Genomic DNA, 18,564 nt, shown 5'->3' with positions numbered 1-18,564 from the left:
CCATTGTAACACTGAATTTTGGAGATTATAATCAGGATGCTCTGTATTTCTAACACCTTAAAGTGTGGAAGCAGTTCCAGAAGATCCTTTTGATCAATATGTGTGTGAAGCATGAGCAAAGAGAGCAGTGAGGTGCACAATATAGATGGTCGTATCCTCTCCATGCTGTCTGGCACATAGCACAGGCGTTTAAAAGGTTTGGTTAAAGAGTAGGTGGTGGGGAAAAGCGTCAATGGGGTGCAGACTCCTGCAGCTCCATCTGGTTTATCTGAGCAGAGCTCGCTCAATTAGCTCAGCAAGTCTCTAATCAGCAAAAAAGATCTTTGTTTAAGCACTGCCTGCGTCACCACTGCAGAAGGATACGGCTCCCAGACCGAGCTGCCCTCTCATCTGACCATGCCGCACATTCCTATGTGCCAGCCTTTTTTGATCTAAATGCTAACACCCCTAAATTCAAAGGGTGTCGAGTATCAGGTTAGTTGTGCCTGAAAAGATTTACAGGCTTAGTCAGACACTGGCTTCTGGATAGCCGCCCAGAAATGGTTCAAAGAGCTTACTTAAAACATTGTAGCTCCTGCAGCAGTGCTGTGATTCCCTACCGACGGTAATAAAAGACAGCAGCGAGACCTTCAAAACTTCCTTTACATGCTGCAAGAGGACAGCATTAGCAACTTGGCGCGCTGGCATAAGTGCAGCACTTCTCGTGGCAGCAGAAATCTGAATTGGGACTCTTACAGTCAAAGCCGTTCTGTCTGTGCCACAGGTTTTTATTTTGGTGTCTTGCCTTAGAAACAACGAGAGCATTTGGCATTCTCGTGAACAACATTCTTGGTCAAAAGTTAACTCAGAAAGCTGAGCTGAATAGCTTCTTTCCTTCCCGATTCTTCTAAACCCACTGCAAAACACATGAGTTGTCTGGAAAACAACTGTTTTGGGCAGGCCACAACATTTTTTCTCCCATCCCATGCTCTCTCACAATAGCTTTAGCAATGGAGTACTTTTTGCCAGGTTTGGAGGTTTTTTACCATTTGCTGATCAGTGGTGATGGGATCGGGCCCTCAGCCTTCTCACTGTCATTCGCTGCTTTCTCCTTTACTTTCCCACTTCATCAGCATCAAACGCACTGCGACAACGGGCAATGTAAATGATAATGAACAATAGACTCAATAAAAGTACCTAGGTTTGCCTCCAAGTTTTAGCTGATCTCTCTTAGCCTTGTGAGGAGCGTACTGCAGGAACACCTGGAAAGTCAGAGTGTTCGTTTTATCAGAGAGCAGTGGCAGGAAGCTGATTATTATTTTGTGAAGTTCTCAGGGCAGAAGTTTCAGGAGGGAAAACAGGAAAAGACTTTTGTCAGGACGCTAACCTGCACTTATCCTAAACAGAGGACCTTCAAATACCGGGTTAGAAATGGTCATGTTAAAATATGTGCACTAACACCTCAGCAGCAGCTGTAGAAGATGAATTTTTAGGGCAGCTGCTCCTCCCTAGTGTACATTCAGCCTGAAGACATGCTGTTGCACCGACGCTGAGTCCTGCGTTGTAAATACAGAGATGTAGGTTCAAGCATAGCTCATAGAGGGTTTGCTCTGTTGATTCTAGTTGAGGTGAGGAGTCGAAGCTGGCAAGACGTAATAGCAGTCGCTTTGGATTTTTGATGGCAGAGCCTGGCCAGTTTTCTTCATACTAGTGCATTGGTCCACGTGGGCTCCGGTATGTCTCCATCCTAAAACCTTCTGAAGCAATCACTGAAATGTTCATCACCACTGAACACCACGTACCCAGACACGGACACTCTCCACCCCACTCCCCAACTTGCTTCATACTCGAAGAGGTGCTTCCAAACATGAACTGTAAAAGGCACAGCCTTCAAAGGGCAGTCAGGAGACCTGCGGGACAGGTAAAAACAAACAATCAATCTTCTTTTTGAGGACTGCATCTCAGCTCCTGCAGCCTGTGTTTTGAGCCCAGATTTGCATGTTTGAACTTTTCCCCGAGTAGCACATGACAGAGTGAGTTTGTGCCAGGTTCCAAAACCGGCTCCCGACCAGAGACAGGAGCCAGGGCAAGCGCCGTGACCTTACGGTGGGTGACTCTGTGCTGGCACATTGAAAAGTAAGCCTTTTGCTTTCTGCTACGTAATTACATTAATAGATCCATGTCTGGGTAACTGCAAGCAATGTAAAGAGAATTAAATACAGCACCTACAAAATAAAAGCATGAGCACAAGAAAGCTACAACAAGTTGTGCAAGTTAAAGCTGGTTTTATGCTTATAGAGAATGCACGAGATCCTGTGGCAAATGGAGCGTGACTTTTGGTAACGTAGTGCTGGGTTTTGGATTGACTGTACATTAATCCCAAACATTTTTAACATAAACCTCGTCTACGGAATACAAACTCATTCCACATTTAAGCCGTTCAATGTATTAATTAAAAATAACAGTGGCAATAATGACGATGCATCAGCCAACATGTTATGACAACTGGGATCAAATAGTAGTAATTCAGACCACCCTTTTGCTTAGCTTAAAAATGCTCAAATATACTACCTTGCAGAACAAGCATTGAAAAACAAGCAGGAAATCCTAAAAGAATTGTACCCAAACTTCTGCAAGTCTTCACTGTTTGGCTTCATTTCATATACCATACACTACTGACATGAGAATTTGTGTGTGAACGAAGTCAAAATAAAGGCATGGTGTCACTTGCCAGAGCACGCAAACTAAAACACTGCATTGTAGATCTGCAAGACTGAAAAATTTAACAACTCTGGTCATCTTAATATTACTGCTGTATCACACACTGGACAAAACCAAAACACATATCCTCAGCATTCTTTCTCTCAGGTTTCTACTGGATACTTGCATTAAAAGACTGAAGTCTTCTCATCGTCAGTACATTCTCCATAAGTTACAAATGCAAGTCCACGTGTGCAACGTGCAGTCTGTAGCTTTCGTATTTTTCATATAACAAAATTACTTACTAGCTAACATTAGTTAATATAGTATGCACATCAGTATGATTTCTGGTTCTCTGAGATAGATATATGGATAATAACAGTGTTGTTGAAGTGTTGGTGATGGCACAAATCTGTCTTTCTCCCCTTTGTGCCTGCTGGTAAATCCACAGCCATTCCTTGTTACAGATTTTAAGCGAGAAGTTCCTCCATATTCATGGTGCAAGAGTGCAAATAAAAGACTTCAAAATTGTGACCGTGACTGAAATTGCAGTGATAGTGCAAAGAGGCTGGAGCAGTGCCCGCTGCTGTTCACATTTCTGCAGCTGGGCATGGGCGAGGGAGGATATTCTGACATGCCTGGCAGTGCTCAGCCTTCTGCCTCGAGGCTTTAGGGAGATCTCATCTGATACACAGCGCTTCTGAGCTGTCAGCTATGAGTCTTCGGGGTACTGCGTGGTCAAAGCTGCTGCCCATGAGCACATTTGATGAATAAAGGGACTGAAACCAAAAGACAGAAGGCCAGATTCAGTGCCGAGAGCAAGACCTGAACAGCACAAGAAACTTCTACCACCTCCGAGTACTAGAAGAAAATTACTTTAATTCCTGACTACAGATTTACAGGCTTAGCTCTGAACCCCACGGAAAGCAGCTCCAGCAGGGCTGAGACGTGGAACTTCCCAGCTGGCAGCCCAAAACCCAGCCCTTTTTTCAGCCTTCTCTTTCGGGATTAACCTTTTGAATTTTAGTTATGCAAGGCCACATGCCACACTGTGAAAACACTGCAGCTCTCTGAAGACTTAACTCCTGCAACAGCACCCCTGATGTATTTCATCATGGTAGCAGTTCACATTCTTATCCTTCTTGAATAACTATGATCTTTGTATTTTTCTTTCCCTGCCTATGGAAAAATGAGGCAATTCGCCACAACTGTGTTAAATCAAAATAGAGGCTGTGAATGAATAAGCACGTGTGGTCAGTATAGACACCAGCTGCCATGGTTGTTTTTGGGCACAGAGAATATCAGTAGAAATCAGGGAAATGATGAAGAATTTTCATGGCCCTTCACTTTCACAGAATCACAGAATCACCTAGGTTGGAAGAGACCTCCAAGATCACCGAGTCCAACCTCTGACCTAACACTAACAAGTCCTCCACTAAACCACATCACTAAGCTCTACATCTAAATGTCTTTTAAAGACCTCCAGGGATGGTGACTCAACCACTTCCCTGGGCAGCCCATTACAATGCCTAACAACCCTTTCGGTAAAGAAGTACTTCCTAATATCCAGCCTTTCAGTGAAGGACAATCAAAAGACCCAGTCTTTGAGGGGGTGCTTTTCATGTGAAATCCTAAAAAAAAAAAAAAAAAATGTAAAAATCACTGGCTCTGTACAGGCAGCTGTGTGAAACTCCGGTGAGTACTGCCACATGGCACCAGGAGCAGTCAGATCGTTCCTCTGGAAAAGCTGACCCTCAGGGAGGTAGCTTCCATACAAGTGAGGACTGCATGAAAAAAAAAAAAAAAATTTAAATGGTGCCTTTTGTGTTCAGCAGCAGAGAAACCAACGGAGAATTTGCTTTTTTTTTTTTTTCTGCCAGCATCTCTTATATGAAGCATGTGAGTGCAGGCCTTGGATAACAGCCAAGTCTTTAAATAGCGCTGACCACCAGCGGGGGAATCCAACAGTAGATAACACACGCAGATTAGCAGGAAGAAAACCAGCCCTTGTTCCATGCTGTCGCTCTGAAGAGCCCAGCCATGACTCAATCCCTTTGCCTTGCCACGGAGGAGCTCTTCTGAGCCTGAAAGCCGAGCGGGTCTGGTTCTCCTGTGGCCGACGGTGGCTCGGGGCAGCACCGCCACGCCATACCCCGTGTGCCTGCAATGCCCACGGCGACCAAAACCAGCCCTGCTGATTCTCTCTGGGATGTTAAGCACGAAACCTAATGCACCAAAAAGACAATCGAAATAATTTACATGCATTTGATGTGTGGCATGCTGCATCTGTTGCGTGCTTTCCATATTCATGCCGTTCCTAGTGGAGAAGCACTTGCTTTGTGCTGGATGGGCACAAGCCCCTGGGCCTCTCTCTTCTCCTGTATATATTAATTATTCCAATGGGATTTCTTCCTGCTTCCCTGTCCCCGCGGAGCGATGATGATTTGTCCTATCAGCCCTCACAGTGGGTGGATAAACATTGCTAGCCTCATTTCATGCATGGGGAATCCGAGACAGAGGGGTGATGTGCTGGCTGCAGTCACGGGGCAGAGCGGCTGTGAGCACCGGTTTTGGTACACAGGAATTCCTGTGTGGCCTCCCAGGTGTATGCTTGTGCTGCTGCCCGCTCTGCTGAGCTTTTCGAAACCGAAGAACAGCATAACCTTTTAGGAAAAACAGAGGAAAATAAAAGAAAACACAGCAGCTGCCGCGTGCAGCACGGCCACAGCGGTTTTCATTTACAGCAGAAAAATGTGTGTGCTTAGTTTGGGTGTGTATAAATGTTTTTCTCTACCTCTGGTGGACCACGTTTTCTTGCACACACGTAAATGTATGTGGGTTGAGGTGTGTGTGTATGTCAGGATGATCCAGGTGGGGAATGTAAAAGAATACAGGGATAGATGACATTGGAGAGGAACTCAAAAATAACCCGGTCGGAGGGGGCCTGTGGCTGCCCAAAAGACTGCGAGGGGTTGGTATGATTTCCTGGCAGGGCCGAAACAAAGCAGCCTGACCTCACGGCACCCCTGTAATCCTTCGCTTACCCAGGGATATCCAACACCGCCTTGGCCGGGCTCTCGGCCACTTTAATTAAACAGTAAGGAAGCTGGCGGCGGCCAGCGCACCTGACACGTAGGAGGGCTTACTTGCTCCTTCAAATGTCAGAAGCAGGTCAGAACTGTGAGACGGCAAGAGCAGCCGATGGAAAGTCCTCAGGGCAGCCGCTAACGCGATTAGCATAGCTGGGAGCTGGCGAGGCAGAGCGGCAGAGGTCCCCCCCCCCTCACCTCGGCATGGCCCCTCAGCTCGCCAAGGGTTATCTCAGGCCACGCAGGTGGCCAGAGACTTTTCCCTGCGCTTCTCACGTCCTTATTCTCCCTCATCCTTCCCAGCAGTGCCCCCCTCGGAGCCTGCACATGGCTGGTTAGTTAGCAAAAGGGGTTTGAGGCTACGGGAGATCTTTCCAAGCCCTTCATCCTGCAAAATCTACAGAGGGAGGTGTGTTTTGTTAGCCTCGTGTGAGACCGCTGTGCCCGCAGCAGCTGCTCTTTGCAGCTCCTTTATGCAGCGGTGGCATTTATCAGGGTTCCTGTAGGCCATAATTCGGGGGTCTCTGTAGGCCCCGGGCCTTAACTCTCCGTGGAAGAGCTCCCCTGGATCAGACCCAACATTTGCCTTGTGCAGCCTCCTGCCTCAGGAGGCACAAAAAGGCAAAGGAAAGCAGCACAGCGATCACACAGGAAAATAGCAGCCTTGTGTTCCCTGGGCTCCAGAAGTCCTTGGCTGAAGGGCTTCCTCCGCAGCCACAAGTGCCCAACGGCCCTTTCTGCGTTGTTTTTGTTTTTTTTTTTTTTTCCATGACTCTCTCTAATTGCTTTTGCAATAAACACAACTTTTGGCATCCACATCGCCCTGGAGCAGTAAGTTCCAGAGCATAACTACACACACTGTGTTAAAGCAACCTTCTTTTGGCTGGTGTAAACCTGTCGCCTCACAATTTTCTTCATGTTCCCGCAGCTCCTGTATGCAGAAGCGGTGAATAATTGACCCTTTTTAACTTTCTCAGCGACACTTTTCATTTCAAAGACCTCCATCATACCTAACACCCCTTTTTAAAGGTGTTATGTCCTGTTTTAGTTCATTATTTTACTCCTTGCCTCTCTTCTGGTACTGTTACTACTTTCATCACACCCTTTTTGACATAGGGAAGCCAGAACTCCACATGCCATTTGATATGTGAGCACACAACCTGTGTGTGCATATATATATATGAATATATATAAAAACTTACTCTGTGTACAAGATTTTTATACGTAAAGCTTCTTGGTAGAAGCACAGGGGACGTCCTCTCTACCTGCGGTATCACAACTCTGCAGATGGGCTTCCATGTGCCCACTGGCCCAGTGGAGGAACCAAACAGCGGGGGACATCCTGGTCTGTCCTGTGACAAAGTGCTGACAACTAATACAGCAAATTTTCAGATAAATATGGAAAGTGTGCAGCCAGGTGTCCAGGTAGAAAGAGGCTGGCCGAGCCCCATCAGGATCTGAGCATCAGACAAACCTAAATCCACGTCAGTACAGGTGGTGATCCAGCCTGTATCTCCAACACTAGCAGGCGAATGGGAGGACCCAGCCCCCAGCCCCTTTTCCAGTGAATGCTTGTGCTGTAGAGGAGGCTGGAAATCTCCATCCTCAGGAGACCTGAAAAACAAGGTAGACAAACATCTCCACAGAGATTTGAAAAATGACGTAGACAAACATCTCTCCAGAGCGATGCACGTCTGACTAATCCCCCTGAAGCAAGAAGACTGACCAATTGACCCTCTCAAGGTCTTTTCCTCCCCCAGCCTTAACGTGCCTGAGATTATCTCACAGATAAACAGATAAACCCTTGTTTTCTTAGAGCACATCTGTGGGGGACAGTTTGCAAAGAGCTTCTTCTACCATCCTTCCATCAACATTTCCCATTTCATAATGTCTCTGCACCTTTCTAAAATGATATAAACCCGAACAAACCCACATCTCTCAGAAGCTGGGTGATACCTCCTAACCCTCAGACCTACCCTTTGTCATTCGGGTCCCTTTTTGATTTTCACAGGATGGGAGAATAGAGAAAACAAAAAATCCTTATCAGAAAATAATAAATAATAAATCTGTCTTGGGATCTGGCACTGAAAACAACAGCAGGTTTGTTTTTGCAGTTGACAAGCATCCTGAACTCAAGCTATTGGATTGAAGTTTAAGAAGCTGCTTTCCAAAACGCAGTCTTTTAGTCCTCTTCCCTGCTTTCCTCTACAGTATTTTAAAGTGATGCTTTGCACAACAAAAAAGTTGATCTACCCTTTTGCTTACAATGACACCTTTATTCTTACCATTAACCTGGAGCATCTGTAGCAAGGTTTGCTTTGTAAGCCTAACTAAGGGTGTTCCTTATTTATTACCTGCTGGCAAATTCAGTGTCAGAATTTTAGGAACAACACCAACAACATGTTGTGTGCTCTAATGATTATTTTTCTACTGACGAATCCTCCTAGCGCTCACATCTCATAACAATGAATGAATTAAAATGGCAGTACTCAATTTCAGGCTTCAAAACACCTGTGGAGCAAATTCCATTTCATTAAATCACAACCGACTGATTTTAACAGGGCAGAACTAGCCCCTCCAGCGGTTAAAAGCTCAGTAGACCCCAGCTCATCACACGAGGACGCTAATTATCTGGGGAGAACGCTATTTGTGTGCAGCATCCACCTGGCCAGGAGCCCAGAGAGGTGGTACCAGTTACAGGCCCAAGATTAAATTTTTCTTACGCTGGTCCTGGGGCATTCCAGGCAACGTGGGAATGAGACTGGTGGCAAAATCTTTGGCCTCCTACCAGGGTGTGGAGTGCCCTGCCTGCCATCCACCGGCTCCTGTCCTGCCACCTAGTGGGATATCTCTGCACATCACAGGCACCTCAAGAAGCAGAGAGCCTTACATCTGGAGGGCAAACACAGACATCTAGTGGGGACAGGCTCGTTGAAGTCCTCCCAACGGGGCTGGCTAACCAAGGCCACAATTCAGCATAGGCAGAGGTGCTATTTGGCCTTAGAAAAAAAGCTGTTGGAATCGGGAGGGGGTTCCGGAGGTAGAAGTCATGACCTAGGATGAAGATCCAGAAAAAACAGCTAAGATATGAGATGGAACTGTGACGTTAAATAGGATGAATTACACCCTCATTTTATTTATTTATTTATTTACATATATATATATATATATTTTTTGCAAAGCAACTGAACCAGTCAGGTGTGCATTGATTCTGTTTTTGTGCATTAATTTATAGTTCTACTGCTCTGCTGTAAGTCCAACCGGTGAGCTTAGGGATCACTGCATGCAGATAGGGCAGAGTCTGACCACTGCAAACACAAGCACTTAAATCACAGCTCCCCTTTTCCTTCAGTTTGGCATGGAAGGAGGGAGCCCTTTCTCCCACATATCTCTAATCTGAGTCAAAGGACCATATAATTTTATATTCAAATAGGACTATAGTATGAAATTGTACCGGGATTAAAGCTTTGGGCGCTGCAGAACCTGAATGCTTCTCCCTCGGTGCACATAATTTCCACACACACCCATCTTGCCATGCAGGACAATGAGCACACTCCTCTCTGGCAACATCCCTTTTCCAAACCCTCTTGTCCATTCTAAATAGGGATATGAGGGAATTATTTTTATCCCAATTGTGTAACCATACTAAACAGGTGTAAATGACAGCACACGGCTCATCTAAGAGTCATTGGGCCACACAGAATAAGGCTAGAAAGGACCTGGGGGCAGGCTGTCTCTCTGTTGCAGGGCAGGATCGGGTTTTATCTGCCATTCATGATGGATCTGACATGATTCCTGATCTCACCTGAGGCAGTTTCTAGTCTAGCCTATCCTCAAAAGCCTGCAGGGACAGGGAAGGCTGTTGACAGTCCACTCATTGCTTCTCTACCGACAGTACAGGAACTGCCCAGTTCTCTGTCCTGTGCCTGCAATTGATCGTTTCTGCTCTGCGCTCAGGAACATAACACCAGAGGAGCCATACGGAGGCAAACCAAGATGCCTCTAGTGCAGCATCTGCTCGGTGTCCTCTGGCATTTGCCGGCAGCGGAAGCCTGGGGAAGAGCAGAGGGCCAGGGCCAGGGTAATGCGGCACTTCCCCCAGCACACCCCCTCAGCTTCCCGAAGCATGTGGCTCACAGCCTGTCTGAACCTCGTGTTGCTTCTTTGTGTTTAAAAGCCCTCAGGGGATTTTCCTTTAGAAAATTGGCCTGACTGCTCATTGGCCCACTGGCCTTGATAAAGTGTCTTCCACCTATTCAGGCCATTTGTCCAATGTGTAAAAATCAGCCAAGATCCAAGACAGGAGCAAAACTGGGCTTTTCTACCATAGCTCTAGTCAAATGGACAGCCAGTCTAAAACACGGCTACAGCTTTGGGCAGTACCCTTGCTTTAAAGTTCTTATCTTGGCAGTTTAAGTCCTGTTTTTACTAAAAAAGCACCAGCTGTGGTGCAGGCCAGCGTGACACCCTCACACATCCCCACTGGAAGGGCTCTAGGTAAGCTGAAATAGTGCTTTTGATGGCATGGATAAAAAGGCTTTTTGTTTTTATCCAGGGACCTCTCTGTCTGCCTGAAGAAGAGCAGCTAGCCAGCCTTAAGTGAAACAGAGCAGTGGGTGTAAAACCATGGAAGATGCAGAGGATTTTCAGGGACCTGGCCACAAGATGAAGAACTGCAAAAACTGTGAACATCAGAGTAATAAAATCTGCATTGCTTCTGAGTGCAGGTGGGATTGCTAAACAGAAGACCTTTCTAGCATTCTGAAAAGTGGTGCCTTTATCTATCTAATCCTTTATCTATGTAATCCGTATTCCACTGTGAGTAGGTTGGACCGGACAAACTACACTGGTAGTCAAAGCTCAACTCTTTCCAGTGCCTGTCTTGTGGTCTGGGATTCTGGCTTAGTACACTGCCAAGGGAGCTCCAAGTTACAAATATTGGTTTGAAATCCAGAAGTTCCCAATTACTGACAGGGACTGAAAGGGGGCACCCCAGGTACCTCCCTGGGGAATGAGCCAAGGCCTGAACATGGGGCTGGCGCAGTGGGGCCATGGCTGGGCAGGGCAGGACTGTGGGGAGCTGGAACCTGGCCCTGCTGTGGCCTCACTGGGGCAGGGGCTGATGGCCCAGGGTATTGACATCTGGTCCTTGGGGAACCAAGAACACTCTATTAAGTCTAGTACAAACCCTACCTAAACAACCATAGTGACTGCCTGGCTTGTCTTGTGTTGGTTAGTCTTCAATTTTTCAGTTTTTCTCCATCAGGTCATACACATTTCAGGTCCCTCTCCTTACATTCAATATCTGATGTAAAATGTTATCACTCCTCTGTGACTTTCACAGCCTCCTTAAAGGTTAGAACACACTGCCTCCATCCCTGCTCCACTGCCCAGCTTCACCTCTCTTCCTCAGCTTCATATCTCATTTATTCCCACACACTGCACCTCGCAGGTGGCTTAGTTGTGGGCAGGATCTCCTCGCTTTCCATACCATTCAAGGCAAGTCGCCATGATGGGCTGAAAGCATACTGTTTGCTTAGAGAAAGAATAGCAAAGTATCAGCTGTAGTCTGCCATTTTAATCCAAGACACAAGTAATTAGTTGAGCACAATGATCATCAGATGCTAATATTTAGTGTAATTGAGTAGCACTGCAGTAATTCATGACTAGCTGAGATGCATCTTCCATGAAAGAGGCTTCTTGCACAACTCTGTAGACACCTGCCTAGAAAATCCTGCTCAAACGATATTCAAAGGCTTATCTATAAAAACACAGGAATTTGTCAGCCCATGGGGATTTATATGTCTCCAGAGATGAGATGCACTGTCAGGAAAACCTGTCTTGTCATTTTAGATGTCAATCAGCATCTAAAATGCCCCCTGCTGCAGAGGGACCGCCTTTTTAGACAACTGCTTTGAAATGCATTAACCCTGGCTCAATGCATGAGGTGCCTACAGAGAAAGCAAGTGAGGAATACTAAAGTTTTCTTCAAAGAATGCTGTTTTCTGAAAAACTGTTTTTTAATGCATTTTCTAATCTATTTCATCACAAAGGATCAGCACGGTAAATAATTATCTGTTTACATGGCATCACAGGAAAATTCTCAGCACTAGTATCTCTGTGCTTATTGCAAAGCTGCCATGGTTTTGGCTGGGATAGAGTTAATTTTCTTCTCAAAGGCTCATATAATGCAGTGTTTTGGGTTTTTGATGAAAATAATGGTGATAACACACAGATGTTTTAGCTGCCGCTGAGCAGTGCTTTCAGAGCCAAGGACTGTTCAGCTCCTTGTGCTGCCCTGCCTGCGGGAGGTTGGGGCGCCCCAGGAGCTGGGAGGGGACACAGCCAGGACAGCTGGCCCAAACTGGCCAAAGGGATGTCCCATGCCATGTGGCAGCACACTCAGCAATAAGAGATGGGGGAAAGGAAGAAGGGAGGGCGTTAGGGGTGATGGCATTTGTCTTTTCAAGAAACAGTTACACGTGATGAGCCCTGCTTGCCTGGAAGTGGCTGAACACCTGCCTGCCGCTGGGAAGCGGTAAATCAACCCCTTGTTTTGCTTGGCTTGTGCGCACTGCTTTTGCTTTCCCCAGTAAACTGTCTTTATCTCAACCCACGGGTTCTCACACTTTTACCTTCCTGATTCACTGCCCCTTCCCACTGTGGGAGAAGTGAGCGAGCGAGCGGCTGGGTGGTGCTGAGCTGCCCACCCGGGTTAGACCGCAGCAAAGCCTAAAGCAATTTAAATATCACCAGGATTAGTCCCAGGATTTATTCACAGTTGTCTGCGTTTAAATCAGTTTTAGAAGCAACTCAGGTTAAAAGGGTGCAAAACCTTGTCAACGCTCCTAGTTTCATTTAAAGCTTTTAAAATTCGATGTTGATTTAGCTTAACTCCACATCAAATAGGTGTTCACACAGGAGCCTTGACCTATTTAACTGATGCATTTTAAACAAAAATCTCCCATTTCATGGCTGCAAGTCTGAATGTAGAGCTGCAGGAAAAGCCACCTGGAGGTCCATTTACTCTACCAGGAGTGCCAGAGGGTTTCTACCCTGACTCCAGTAAACAGGCAGTCACCGAATTTATACGAGGTTTCGATGCTACTATAGAAATATTCATTTTTTTCTAGAACAATCTCTTCAAAATGAAACCAAGCCGACGCACACCTACAAAGTGGATGTTTTTAGCTGCATATTAAGCTGCGGAGAAGGAGCCAAATGTTCTCCCGTCACTCAGCCCACTGCTAAAGATGTAAGCTGCTCTTTTTCCACTGTGGCAAGGCTCGCAAAGAAAGGGAATAGTTCTTATCAGGCCATCTGACACCGATTAAAAACACAAGTTTGGGGGCAGAAGCCCCTTCCTCAGGTCTGAAGTGGCCGTAGTAGTCTTGAAAGCAAAACATGGTGGAGAACAACCACTTATAAATTCAGATTATGTAAGCAGCTAGACCATCTAAAAAAAATTAAAAAAAAAAAAAGAAAAAAGGAATGAAAGAAAAAATAAAAGGCACTGATATATGGAGCAAAGGAAGGGATAGCAGGGGAGGAGGAGGAGATATAAAGAGGAGCTCTTCTGACCCCCACAAAGAAAGCAATGAGTAATTTACTGCCTGAGGAGGGTGAGGGACAGAGAAGTGCATCCTGTGAGGAGGATGAGGGACAAAGAATTGCATCCTGTGCCCTGCTATTCCGTATATCAATTCTGTGATTCCGATATCTCTGTCACGTCTGGGACTGTTGGCAGCATTAGGTGTTTTAAGTCCCATGATGTCTTCTGAAGGTTTTTTGTCAATGTCCCCTAAGAATCAGGGCTCAAGGGAGGTCTACATTTATTTTGATGGAGATAAGGTGATGCATGGAGGTGTGCGCAAGGGTGGTAAAACAAAGCCTAGGGCAGCATTACTGCCCTTATTATCCTGCCTTTCACCTCAGCCTGACTGCTGCGCCTAATCCTTGGAAGAAAAACAACATTTTTCTCTCTTTCCCCAGTCAGTCCATCAACAAGAAATGGCGTGTCTGTGTGCAAACCGACGTATCTGAGGGAAAAGGGAAAAGTAGTGGTAGGAGGAGCCTAACAACCTCTCAATCATTATTTTATTTAAGTATTATAATTTAATTAAATTATTATAATTTAATTATTATGACCGTTTATTGTTATTTTCAAAACACGGCCGAGCCCCTTGGCGAAGGGCATCGCCGTCAAGGGGGGGGGGGGGGGGGGGGTGTCACGAAATGGCGGCCGCGCGGGGGGCGCGCGCGCGCGTGCGCGGCGGGGTACGGAGGGCGGGCGGGCGGAGGGGGGGGCGGGAGCGCGCATGCGGCGCGGTGACGCGCCGGGGCCGTGCCCGCTATATGAGCCCCGGCAGGCGCTGACTCGGCCCTTTCCGCCTCGCTGCCGGCCGCCCGCCGCCCGCCGCCGCCGCGCAGAGCACTCCGGCCGCTCCTGCCCTTCCCTCCGCCTCGCCCCCGCCGCCGCCATGATCATCTACCGGGACTGCATCAGCCGTAAGGGGACGGGGGGGGGGGGGTGAGGGGGGAGAGGGTGAGGGGACGGGGAGCGGGCCTGGGCCGGGAGCGGGGCCGCGCATGCCCGCGGGGGGGGGGGGGGGCCCGGCCCCGAAATGGCGGCGGCTGACGGGCGCTGTGTGTGTGTGTGTGTGTCTCACCACAGAGGACGAGATGTTCTCGGACATCTACAAGATCCGCGAGGTGGCGAACGGCCTGTGCCTGGAAGTGGAGGGGAAGGTGAGTGGGCCCACGGCCTTCTTTTTGGGGGGGAGATGGGGTGGGGAGAAAAGGCTGGGTTTTGTTGGTTTTTGTTTGTTTTTTTTTTTGGGGGGGGGGGGGGGGGGGGGCAGTTCGAGGGGTGCCTCAGAGGGGTTGGGGGGGACACAGAGGGACCGCAGCCTGTAATAGGGCTGTGGCCAGGCCCCAGGAGGGGAGCCTGGCCCAGGGACACCCCGCTCGGGCTGCAGTCTGTGTTCTTGCCTCTAGCTGTGGCTCTGAAGTCATGCCCTGCTGTCAGGCCGTAGATGTGTAAGAAGAGCAGGAGTGTCGAGGTTTTTCGCAGAGCCTTGAAGTTTTTTGATGTCTCTAAATCTAGATGGTCACCAGGACAGAGGGTCAAATTGATGACTCTCTAATTGGTGGCAATGCCTCTGCTGAAGGTCCTGAGGGAGAGGGAACAGAAGCCACGGTCATAACTGGTGTTGACATAGTAATAAACCACCATCTTCAGGAAACCAGCTTTACAAAAGAGTCGTACAAGAAGTACATCAAGGACTACATGAAAGCGTAAGTGCGGGTGGGCTTTTTCTCTGGGTGGGACTGCAGGGTTCCTAGGTGACAGATCTTAAAAATAGCGTTGAGTTTTTTTTCTTAGTAGATGTTAGTTCTGATGCAGGTGCCAAACTGGCTGTGAAATTCGGTGATGTCTTAATACTTGGCAAAACTGAAGCTCTAAAGAATCAATACTGGACTATCTAAGCTTATCTTGGCTGAGGTAGAAGACCAGATCACATGCTTTGGGTAGTATTTGTAACCTTGTTGTTTTCTTTGATTCCTCTGTGCCAAACATTTGTGTGGAGGGGGGTGGGGTGGTAAAGGAGAGCTTCCTGAACTAGACAACTTAAATGTCCAAAGCTGTGTGTAAGATGGAGCTGTTTGCTAGTTCAAAATGTAGTTCCTATTGCTCAGACTTTGGTGGGCTGGCATTGAAGGTGAAAATGCTTTTTCTGTGATGCTGATGGATAATACTCCTGGTGTTCTAGAAATGACTTTTTTTTTGTCTAGCACAAACCCACAAGTAAAATGAGTTTGATGTGAGTGGCAGGCACTGTTCTTCTAATTCACTAGCAAAATGAAAACTTTGTGGGTTGGTTTTCTGGAGGAGTGGTGGGAAACACAACAAGATCAAACAGTGACTGCTGGTAACTTTCTGCTATGATGGGATGCTGCATGATGAAGTCAATAGGCTAGAATGTGCTTTCAAAGCTTGCTTTTTTTTTCCTCCCAGAATCAAAGCCAGACTTGAGGAACACAAGCCAGAGAGAGTAAAGCCTTTCATGACAGGGGCTGCAGAACAAATCAAACACATCCTCGCTAACTTCAAAAACTACCAGGTAACACAACTTGTGTTTCCTTACAGCAGTACTTTGGTAATACAAGCTGAGATTGGTTTGTCTGCTGAACTAGCTTGTTGAGTTCCGAAGCCCCCTGTTTAGGGACATCTCACTTGGACCCTCTCTGAGGGTGTTTGGGGCCCTGAGAGTCAGGGGAGAAATAGTTAGAAGACTTGTAGGTGTTTGGGGATCTTGCTTCAACTTTTGCAGTACTTGTGGTGATAACTACACGCAAAGTTAACTACATGGGAACTGTGGAGTTAAAGATGTGGGAGGTGAATCACTCTGGCCCCCGTTTCCTACTTCACTGTTCATGGCAGCGTGTTAATGCCATGTGGTACTAAAATGGACAGCTTGCAGAAAACAAACCCCCTGCAGCTGGTCAGCGAGGCTTTTAAACTTAGCTTGGAGATGTTGCAGCTTCTTTGTGTAATGGGCAGTGTCTCCTGGTGGTAGCTCACAGGATGTCTCAGTAACATGTTTCTCTGAAGTTCTTTGTAGGAGAGAACATGAATCCAGATGGCATGGTGGCTCTGCTGGATTTCCGTGAGGATGGTGTGACCCCATATATGATTTTCTTTAAGGACGGCTTAGAAATCGAGAAATGTGTAAGTGCTGACCTCAATCGGGTCAACGTGCCTAAATATGTCATTAGCTCTTCAGTCACTCAGCTGTATCTCTGCTGAAAGCTGAACAGTAACTTTAAGAACCTGAAGTTCACACAAGTACAGTCCGACTGCTGCTTCGTGTTACGTAAAGTGGCCGAGACTTCCCTTGTATGCCACTGAATCACGCTGAAGGGGGGCACGGCTTCCCTGCGGTGACTCACCGTGACGTAACTGCTGAGAAATGCAGGAGGAATTGCCTCGGTGAGCTGTGTGCAGCGGGTTATGTCTTCAGGCTGTCAGTTGGAAAACAATGCCCCCTGAGATGGAGCGCTTCTGTTTTGGGTCCCTCTGCTGTGGGTTAACTCTGGAGCGCTGTACATTATTGTGTTTCACTCTTTTCCTTTATCTGCCCTTATTTTGCTACACAAGAGCTGTGTTTAAACGTTGCCCTAAATTTGGGAACATGGTGACACCTGACTGAGTACTTAACCTTACTCTGCGCTCAGGCAGCACCTCTGGTCTGCTTTCTGGTTAATTGTTTGAATGTGGTAGCAATGAAACTATTTAGATCCCATTGCTTGCATGTTTTGGCTTATTCTGGGAGCGTTACGATTTGTTGGGGACCAGCAGCACAGGATCAATCCCTGATTGCTTTGTCCAGTTATCCTGGACTTTGGCTGGCTATGAGCAGGCTTCCTAACTCACCTGTAGAGCCATTTACAGGCTTTCTGGTGTGCAAGTTGTGTAAAGATGCCACAACCTCTAGTGTCGCGCAGTAGCCCGACTGCAGGAGCTTGTTATTGGCCAAAACAGCAGCTCCTATGGCTTCACTGAAGCGTGGTGTGTCCTGGACCCTGGAAGCCCCTCTGAGCAGAAGCCTGTGCACCTTCCCTGTAGCTGGGCAGAGTTTTTGGGTGTACCATCAAGGCAACTCCATGTATTTCAAAGTGGGGGTTAAAGAATAGAAGCAGGGCATCCCTACTGGGGGGGGAAATGTTCACAGGTTTTTGGTACGGCTCCTGTAAGAGCACGTACATCAGACCTAGAGCCTGTCCTGAACAAGTACTAACTTGAGAGGAAATCTGAAACTCGGTGCGTCAAGCAGACAGGATGGGAGTGAGCATTCGGTCTGGCTTGATCCAACAGCTGATGCCAGCAGCTCCCTGAGATCATAAAAACGCTCAGCATCCTCTGATAGACCACGAGCAATTTTCCTGTGGCTCTCTGGTTTGCACTGAGATGCAAAAATAACTTCCTTGTGCTTTCTGCCTGCCTGGCTGTGGCAGCTCAGATTGAATTGGGGAATACAAAAATAAGTTGCAGAAACTTACTGTGACTGTCGTGACCTTGAGCTAACGCCTGCTACTCTTGTTGCAGTAACGAATCAAACAGTATGGTTTCGGATCACCTGTCTTCATAGCTGGCTGCTGTTTCTTCATCAGCACAACACCAGGAATCGGCGATGTCTAACAACTGGACTGATGTCATCTTGAGCTTTATTCACTTAATTTTGACCCTGATTTGGAGTGGAGGCATTGTTTTAAAAAAGAAAAACATCTGTCATGTAGGTTGTCTAAAATAAAACTCTCATTTAAACCCATCCTAGGTGATGCCTCTTGGTCTAATGTGTTTCTTAGTGGCTTGCAGGAGAGGTTTCAGCAAGAGCTTTGTCTGAGGACTTGGCGGTGTCAGGAGCACAGCCTGGTTTGTTGCCACTGGGCTGTCTCCAGACAGACTTCGTGCAGTTGCTGCCTGTGGCACTGGAGTGCAAGAGCAGGCTGAGGGGAATAAGGCAAAGCCTGAGAACTGCCATCGTAACGAAGTGGACCTTCTTCATCTTTTGTGATTGCACAGACTTCCATCTCTGGAAGAAATACCAAAATTAATTGGAGAAAAAAAATGGAATATGTGCTACTCAAGCTAAGCGCTGGCTGAGCTGCTTCATCAGACGAGGATGTTTGAGTCCGTCCTCAGAGGTAGTGTGACTTCGGGATTAAGGTAGGAGGATGGGTGGAGCAGGAGTCCAGCACCAGCACTCGGAGCGGTGGTGCCGGCTCCTCTCCG

The 18,564-nt window shown here is 47.2% G+C and overlaps 1 protein-coding gene and 1 non-coding gene across 2 annotated transcripts; both read left to right on the top strand.

Moving 5' to 3' along the window:
• Positions 1 to 14,104: 14,104 nt before the first annotated feature.
• Positions 14,105 to 18,100, top strand: TPT1 (tumor protein, translationally-controlled 1). The gene is made up of 6 exons (XM_066988516.1): positions 14,105 to 14,276; positions 14,443 to 14,516; positions 14,875 to 15,065; positions 15,787 to 15,892; positions 16,384 to 16,500; positions 17,878 to 18,100. The coding sequence occupies exons 1-6, from the start codon at positions 14,249 to 14,251 to the stop codon at positions 17,878 to 17,880; spliced, it is 519 nt and encodes a 172-aa protein (XP_066844617.1). The 5' UTR covers positions 14,105 to 14,248; the 3' UTR covers positions 17,881 to 18,100.
• LOC125179877 (small nucleolar RNA SNORA31) lies at positions 17,683 to 17,812 on the top strand. The gene has a single exon (XR_007157892.1). It is a non-coding gene; the product is annotated as a small nucleolar RNA SNORA31 (small nucleolar RNA).
• Positions 18,101 to 18,564: the final 464 nt, after the last annotated feature.

The sequence above is a fragment of the Anser cygnoides genome, chromosome 1 (genome assembly GCF_040182565.1).
Source record: "Anser cygnoides isolate HZ-2024a breed goose chromosome 1, Taihu_goose_T2T_genome, whole genome shotgun sequence".
NCBI lineage: Eukaryota > Metazoa > Chordata > Aves > Anseriformes > Anatidae > Anser > Anser cygnoides.
The sequence above is the reverse complement of the archived record's forward strand: the minus strand, read 5'-3'. Positions and strand labels throughout refer to the sequence as shown.